The 8,393-nt window shown below is 40.0% G+C and overlaps 1 protein-coding gene across 1 annotated transcript in view; it reads right to left on the reverse strand.

Moving 5' to 3' along the window:
* The window catches only part of INTU (inturned planar cell polarity protein), a 30,747-nt gene that overhangs the window by 8,155 nt on the left and 14,199 nt on the right, over positions 1-8,393 (reverse strand). The window contains exons 3-7 of the mRNA XM_009075417.1: positions 8,047-8,250; positions 3,515-3,633; positions 3,126-3,215; positions 2,666-2,743; positions 1,674-1,863 (exon numbers count right to left, since the gene is read on the reverse strand). Of these exons, the coding sequence (XP_009073665.1) occupies positions 1,674-1,863; positions 2,666-2,743; positions 3,126-3,215; positions 3,515-3,633; positions 8,047-8,250 (681 nt within the window). The remainder of the gene's footprint in view (positions 1-1,673; positions 1,864-2,665; positions 2,744-3,125; positions 3,216-3,514; positions 3,634-8,046; positions 8,251-8,393) is intronic.

Consider the following 8,393-nt stretch of genomic DNA (forward strand, 5'->3'; position numbering starts at 1 on the left):
ACTCTTACTTGCAGTGTGCTTTAAAACACGAGGTCTAGCAATCTGGCACACTACTGCATCCAACTGAGTTATGAGCAAAATCTTTCTCACAGTGGATTTAGCTTTTTGTCTCTGCTGATATTGCCAAAACTTTCTCACACATTATCTTTGTCCTACTGAAACCGCTGTAAGCTTCCTTATTCCTTTGACTACAAGAGCTGTTGGTTAATGTAAGTTGTACTGAGCACTTGCCTTTCAAGAACATGGTACTAGGCACTAAACCCATGACATGAATGTGCTACTGCAATAAAGAACCCCCTAATTACAAACTTGTTGGGCTGTATTAACAGGCTGCCTGCAATTGAAACACTGCCAGTTCTCAAACAGAGACATGTCAGCGAGGCTTTTGGCAGCTGACAACTAATCACTCTCTCAGCTTTTCCCCCAGCTAAAATTCCAATGGCTTTCTGCCATTTTTGGTTTTATATTCCTGATAGAATTTAAAGATCTTCACCAGAACTTAACTGGAAATGTCATCTTGTGCAAGAACAACATTTTGATGGAAAACGTGGGTGATCTCAGACAGCTTTGGAAAGTCATGTCTCTATCATAAATATCAACGATGTTGTTTGGTAAATGCCTTTAAAAGCTACAATCTTACAAAGAAGGAACAACCTGCAAGCTAAGCTAGAGAACAAAGTGCAACAGAGTCTCTCTACAGAAACTTGAGGGATAAGAAAAAAGCATGGAGGGAAAAAAACCTCACCAAATAGTACAAGAAGAAAAAGTGTGACTACAGTTAGAGGTGGACTGAGTTGCATTTCAAGTATCTATTAGGTGTCTGACTGACCATATTCCACACTTACATGTTGCATAAATGTTTTAGTCCCCTCAGTTATGGAACATGGATTTTGCAAGAGGAAGGTGTGTTACATGGGGCTCTGAGCAATCCAATCTAGTTGAATCTACTACTCATTGCAAGAGGGTTGGACTTGATGGCCTTTCAAGGTCCTTCCAACCCAAACCACTCTGATTTCATCCTATGGATACTAGGTGTGGGTTTAGGGGTTACAGCAGAGTGGCAGGTTAATGGTTGGACTTGATGATTTTAGAGGTCTCTTCCAACCTTGATGATTCTATGATGCTGGGAGCTGCTTTCCAAAAAAGCTAAGTGTTCATAAGATCTATAGTTCTTATGCTAGTTCTGAGAGAAGTGTGTGCATACATATTTAAAATGAAGTTGAATTCCTTTGTCATCATATTCTCTTCCTAGATAACCCTAAAGTCACCAAACTACACTCATAACAGCAATCTGTTTCCTGTGGGAATGATGGTGTAGCTCCAAACCCAAGAAAAGCATATGGTAGGAAAATGTTCATAAGATCTATAGTTCTTATGCTAGTTCTGAGAGAAGTGTGTGCATACATATTTAAAATGAAGTTGAATTCCTTTGTCATCATATTCTCTTCCTAGATAACCCTAAAGTCACCAAACTACACTCATAACAGCAATCTGTTTCCTGTGGGAATGATGGTGTAGCTCCAAACCCAAGAAAAGCATATGGTAGGAAAATGGATGGACTGGGATGGGCAAAGCACTTTGGCAAATCACACAGTAAGAGCAGAAGATCCCTGCATCAATTTTCTGGCCTGGAATGCACAAATTGTTCTGGAGAGAGGTGAGAAGGCCATTACCTTGACTTCCTGAGGCAGCGTGAGCCAGCGCAGGCCGGGGAGGCTGTCTGAGAACGCGGCGCTGCAGGTGTCATAGTGCTGAGCACTGGGGCTGGCACTGGCCCTGAGCCTCGCAGGCTGCAGCGCTCGCTGGAACAACAGGTTGAAAAAATGATCCAGGCGAGAAACATTTTCCACCTGGCAGAAAGCACTGAACAAACATGAACTCCAAGTTAGAATAACAGTGAGAAACTTGCAGCTTGTTTACATAACCCTCAGCGCTACACGAGTCTCCTTACAGCATGATGTGCATTTGGATTTATTTTTAACAGTCATTTTTAACATGAAAAAACTCACTAGGCTAATATCCAGGCAGAAGCTACAAACAAAGGAAAACCCGAAGCACTATGGTATTATAGCAGATGTCTTGAAGCAATCTGAGACAAACATCAGCTTCTTCCTTTTGGAAACTGAGATGATTCTTTTTCTTTCTCTGTGGCATACACACAATTAACTCTGAACTGAATGGAAGTGTATGAATAATCTACCTTGGCAATTTTATTTACGTTACAGTCAGACTGAAAGTTTTCTGGGTGGTTTCCAAATGCAGAGACAGACAGTTACTGTGCCAAAGAGAGCTGAGAGGTCCAGAGTGTTTATTTCATTAAAAATATAACACTGCTTCATAGATATGTTTTATGGACAGTGCTGAACACGAAGGGTAACACCTGCAGAGTGCTGTTGACATCCAAGTGACTTAGAGTATGGGAATGATGTAACCTAATCAAGGAAAAAACCATTCTGAAGTAACAAAGACTGTTTGAGAAGTGTCTTACGAGTGTTAAGACTGAAACAAGAAGACAAGAACAGAGTTCTGATTTTTATGGAAGTGTAAAGGAACACGTAAAGAAATTCTATGTAAGCATTAAAATTAATGCTAAGATTTGTCTTCTTCACTGAGCACCAATGAAAAAGGAGTGACTTGAAAAGAAAATACTTTTGAAAGAACTCACCTGTCTAAAGAACCATACATAAATGTCAAGGTCCTGACAACATTTTCAATCATGTTCCTCAGCTGAGCAAGTGGCACACTGAAAAATAACAGTGAGAACATGCAGCTGTGGTTATAACATCTCTACTGTGAACAATCAGTCCTCCTAGAACACCTCAATATGTGATATCACTGATGTTATTCAGCAGTATATCCTACTTAGTACTTGAATTTACCAAATCCTAGAATGTTACTGTTTTCCAACCTACAAGTATTTCTGAGATCTTAACTCGGGAAATGAAACTGCAACAGTGGATATATAAAAGATGTGAGTAATTCGATCAGAGAAGTGGAATCACAGGTGTAAAAACTGTAGTAAAAAGGGTACACCGTAAGCCCTCCCCTTCTTCCTTTTTGGTTAGGAGGGCACAATTTGAGGACACAAAACTTAAAGGGAAAAAAGCCTTTTCTTTGCAACTCACTTTTCTTCAGGAAGGCCAATTACCAGCAACTTGTCACCCTCTTTCCAGTAAACAACTTGAACCAGTTTTTCACATAAGAAGAGGGAGGAACTGGAAAAATCAAACCAGAAACACTTCTGTTAACACTATGAAGCTATAAAAGAGTTCAAAACAATTTCACTGAACTAAAAATCTTAGTCACTGCTATGACTACAGAGAAATTCCCCCAAATCAATGTACATCCAGGCTGAGCAATCCAACTTCAGGCAATGTTCTAGTTAAAAAGTTACTGCCTAAAGAGGTGGAATTGCCCTGGTTTTGCCTAGAACCTGATGCATGACCCATGTTTGCTGCACATGTATGTAAAAAGTAATTAAGAGAGTAATACATTACATTTCAAATACTTTTACCTGATAATCTCGGTACCAGTAACACTTTCCAGTATGTCAGATAGTGTGAGAAATATTCCCCTCACACTTTTCAGTTTTTGGGAGGCTTCAGATATGGGGTACTGATAAAGAATTTCTTGCTGTGAAGAAAGTTAGCTGTTAGTTAAGCAAACCAAAACCAAACCTCCCCCAAAAAATCCCCACAGAAAACAAGTTAACAATTTCTTTTTTTGTGGCAACAGCATTTTTTTACATATGAAAGCTTTTATCATAGCCTTTCATATGGGATTGTAATGCACAGTGAGCTGCATAGGCATACTGGAAAGCTTTGAAATGTACATGAATGTTTCTGACAGCTTTAACTTTTCTGTTTTATAGAAAAACACAACTTACATAGAATCACAATGACATGAGGAAAAATAAAATGGCAAACAGTATTGGCCACTGCATTTTACAGCTTTAAGTACATTATTAACAAAGCTGATTCCAAGAGAGAGGAAGAAATTCTTCCCTGTGAAGGTGGTGAGGCTCTGGCACAGGTTGCCCAGAGAAGCTGTGGCTGTCCCAACACTGGAAGTGTTCAAGGCCAGGCTGGATGGGGCTTAGAGCAACCTAGGCTAGTGGAAGGTTTCCCTGCCCATGGCAGAGGGTGGTAGATGATCTTTAAGTTCCCTTCCAACCCAAACCATTCTGTGATTCTAATATTTGTATGGTTCTTTCACTATTCAAACTCTCATTTAAATCACCATCAAACACACAGCTCTTCAAAACCAACAAGAGGAATGTGAAAACTCCAGTCCCATATTTGCTTTACATGTATAGCATAAAATATAACTGAGATATATACTCAAGTAACATACACCATTAACAATTCTATCACCAAACCTCTGACCATCTGTGGTCATACCCTTAAGTAATCTTGAAACTGAAGCTCAGTAGAGAGAAATATTTGTGACAATTATTTTGCTTTTTCTAGCCAGATTTTTAAGCAATTTTTTATGCACTTTCAAAAAGTTAATATTATGTCAGGAACCATAAAAATGTAGTAATAAGCAAACATGATTCCCCCTCATTTATTGCTTTCTGCCAAATCATGATGGGCCAAAAATAATGCATGTAATATTAAGCATATCCAGGCAAAGAGTATAGTAAATTACCTTTCTAGACAAAGAAAAGAAATACAGAAATATTAACTTTGCTATTTATGTCACTAAGCACATTCAGCCAGTGCCAACACCCGTTAGAAAATCAGGACTAAAAGAATGTAGAGTTTCATTACAGAAGGACCTGGCAAACTCTTCATTCTTATCCAATTTAATTAGCTCTATTTACAAATACTCATTAGTGACAAGGATCCTTTTTTCTGGAATCAATCCCTGAGCTGGAGAAACCCTGCTGTCTTCTAATTACAGCACTACAAAGGCCTAGAAAGAGCCTTTTTCCCCCCCCCCCACTATGAACTGGGGCCTTTACACCAAATTCATTTGAGAATTATCTGTACACTTTCCCAGGGAAAGCAAAGCCAACTGTAACAAAAGGCCATAGCTGTATCACATATGTACACAGTGAGTTAGCAAGGGCCAACACATGCCACATACCAGATCAGTGCCTTCAGAGCAAGCCCAAAGGCCACAGGCCAACAACAATGGCATTAATAAGTGGCAAGTACCTCATTTCCTTAAAAGTGTAAACTCTCCCTGACCCCAAACCTGGACAGACTGAAATAACAGCTTCTAATAACACTGTCATGTAGGAGGAATACGAACACTACTCCTTTTAAGACATGGTATTGCCAAAATCAGGTCAAACACATCAAGACGTGAGAGCTGTACACTGGTACAAATAATGTATAATCCTAATTGCTACCTTGAACTAAAACATACAAAAGACAGGATCAACCTCACTCACTGAAACCACTGCCATATGGGACACTCCCCATGGGCACACTCACATCCCAAATGATTTCCAATGCTACTTTCCTTCAGAGCTGAGCAGACAGAGCTTACAAGTCTTAAAGCTCATTAATTCTATTTCTAGGTGCCAAAAGCTCACAAGTGGGAGAATTAGTTACTAGTTCTAGTTGCCATATTTTACATGGATGAGACCTGCATACTGTGGCTCCCTTGGATATGGCTAAAGCAGCTCAGCAAAGGATCATTATATTTTTACTGTGCAGTATGGCAGAGGTGTATCATAACTTCACTGCTAATTTAAAGTGCTGTTTAAACCTGGGACAGTACATCTACAGGATATATGTCTATGTTCCGTACATGAAATCCAAGACAAATGCCTGGAACAAGGCAAGAGTCTTTTGTAAGGAAATGCTATAAAGAGCTTGATTATACCAGCAAAGCATCTCTCGACATTAGAGACTATTTGGGGCTGCAAAACTGCCAAGACTCCTCAGGAAACAATTATCCCATGGTATGAAGGGAGAACAAGTGCATTACAATCCCTCTTTTACCTCTGCTCAATGTTCAGGCTTAATCCTGTTCCTTGGGAGAGTATAAAGAAATAATGGGGCAAGCAAGCAGTACTCCATTTGCTCTGAAGGGCAGGAATTGCAATTAGGCATTTGCATGCCTACTCACCTACCAACAGAGGAGCCAGAGGCCCTGAAATTGTGGGTTTTTAATATTTCATCAAGTTTATGTGATCAAGAAAACACTGGGTTTTAAGACTACAGCAACTGTCCATAGGTGTTCTATCCACACAACAGCAGTCTTGGACTACTACAAACTTAGCATTGAAGAGAAAAAACCCCCAACTATCTGCAATATATAAGTGAATTTTGATATCAAAGAATCTGAAGTTTATTTAATTTACAGTTAAATGAGCTCTTTTCATTTTTATTATAGGGAACTACTAAAGCAGAAAGACACTACAGTGTTTTAATGGGAGCAGTCTCCGGGTGGGAAAGAGAGCACAGAATGGCCTTGCCTAGTTGCTATACTATTGTGAAAAAAAAAGTAATAATGATAAGAGACACTTGTATAAGCTAATTTTGGCTGAAAATACCTCCAATTAAAAATGTAATGAGAATGGGAAGAGCTGCAGAGCGAAGCTTACAGCATAGTTTCTTGCTGTAACAAGCAATGAAGCACACATTACCTTAAGATACTGTGTTAAGAGCATCATTTCTATTGCAAATCAAGTGTTCCAGAGTTATGAAGCACTGGATTTATGTTTGCCTAATAAGCCTTAATTATATCCATTCATCTGTCCATCCTGTGCTCTGCACAAGATGCATCTTTCACAGAAAACTGCAATACTTAAGACAGTAGCATGCTGTGTATGCACAGAAGGGCTGAATTAGAGTTGCACAGGTAGATAGAAATCTGTAATTTCCTACCTGTCATCCACTTGACTCTGCAAACTACATAACACTTTTTGCATGATACTATGTCATCATGTAATCTTCTAGGGTTCCCCTCCCCAGCCCTGTCTCCAGAAAATAACACTAACCTCCATTATGTGTGGGTGGAACACTTTTTCTCTATTAGACATCACCAACAGAACAATACAGACTTCAATCAGTTGCAAAATAGCATATATAGAAAAAAGTTATCTCAGCAAAGGGACGGAGCACTGAGTGACTCTAAGGATTAATTCCAGGGAAGAGAAAGCAAAATGTCTTTCTTCTGGTCCCCACTCCATCCCTGTCCTGCCATCCCAGTCCCTGGGGACTGGCAAAACTTGTGCTTTGTTTGATGTCTCCTCATCACAGACAATACAAGATCACTGGGACAGGATGCTAAATGTGAAAATTTACACAAGGGAAGAAGAGTCTTTCTCCAAATGTCTGTCCCTAAGAAGTCCACTCTGTCCATTTTTCATTTTCAGGCCTGGCAAGAGGCCAAACTCAGCCCCTGACACTGCTCTGTGTCCCTGCACTGAGAGGAGTATTTGTAGCTATGGCTACATCATGAAACATCCACACAAACTGACAATGGCTTATATGTACACTGGCAAAATTTTTCTGCGGCACACAAAAAGGACAGAGATGTGAAAGGAAGCTTTACAGGACAAAGGAAAAGTACTTCAGTAGCTCTAAAACGCTGCCCAAGCAAGAATCAGTGGCTGATTGGGAGGAGACATGCCAGAGTCCTCTAAGAAAAGGCACATTAGCATTTCAAAACAGGAGGAGCCAGACAGATTATAGATGAGGACTGCCAACAGCTCCTGCTGGGGGAAATTTTTTTGACTAGGCAGATTTCCTAGATGAAGCTGGAGAGGCACACTGAAAACATCCCAGAGTGTCTGAGACAGAGCTGCACTTGTGAGCATATCTCAGCTCCGAGTTAACACCTCAGGCCTGTTCTCATGCACTGACGTTCAGCAGAGCTGAACTGAGTTCCAGTCCAAGTGCAGTTTGTCAGCAGTGATACTATTTCCCCCTCCGGAATTTCAGGCCTTATTTCTGGCAAAATGGACAGATTATTCACTACTCGAAACGATTAGCGAGATCTGTTCATTTATTCCATCACAAGTCAGAGCAGTTGCTATTGCCAGTTGTCACCTTTCACTTCAGGTTTATTTAGTCAGCCACATACCTCATCCTTGGCTGCTTCAGAGTCCAGTTTGAGAGTGAGGAACATGACAATGTGAGGCACGTCCTGTACAGCCTGTTGAAGGTCTGTACTGTCTTCTCCCCACAGGAGCCGAACCAGATTGTTCATACTTGACTGGGCCTGTTTGTTCCTCTGCTGAGAAGTTCCTTCAGACTCAAATATTGAGGTTTCAAATGTAAGTTTAACCTATTAAGATAATTAATTTCTGTGAAAATGAGGTTATACTTATAATGACATCCTAATATCAGATCAAACAGATGCTGTTTGAGCCCTTTAAGAGATTAACTTTTCTCAGCTTCACTGACAAAGATGTAAGGATACAAAAATTC

Source organism: Acanthisitta chloris, unplaced genomic scaffold (genome assembly GCF_000695815.1).
Source record: "Acanthisitta chloris isolate BGI_N310 unplaced genomic scaffold, ASM69581v1 scaffold24745, whole genome shotgun sequence".
Lineage (NCBI taxonomy): Eukaryota > Metazoa > Chordata > Aves > Passeriformes > Acanthisittidae > Acanthisitta > Acanthisitta chloris.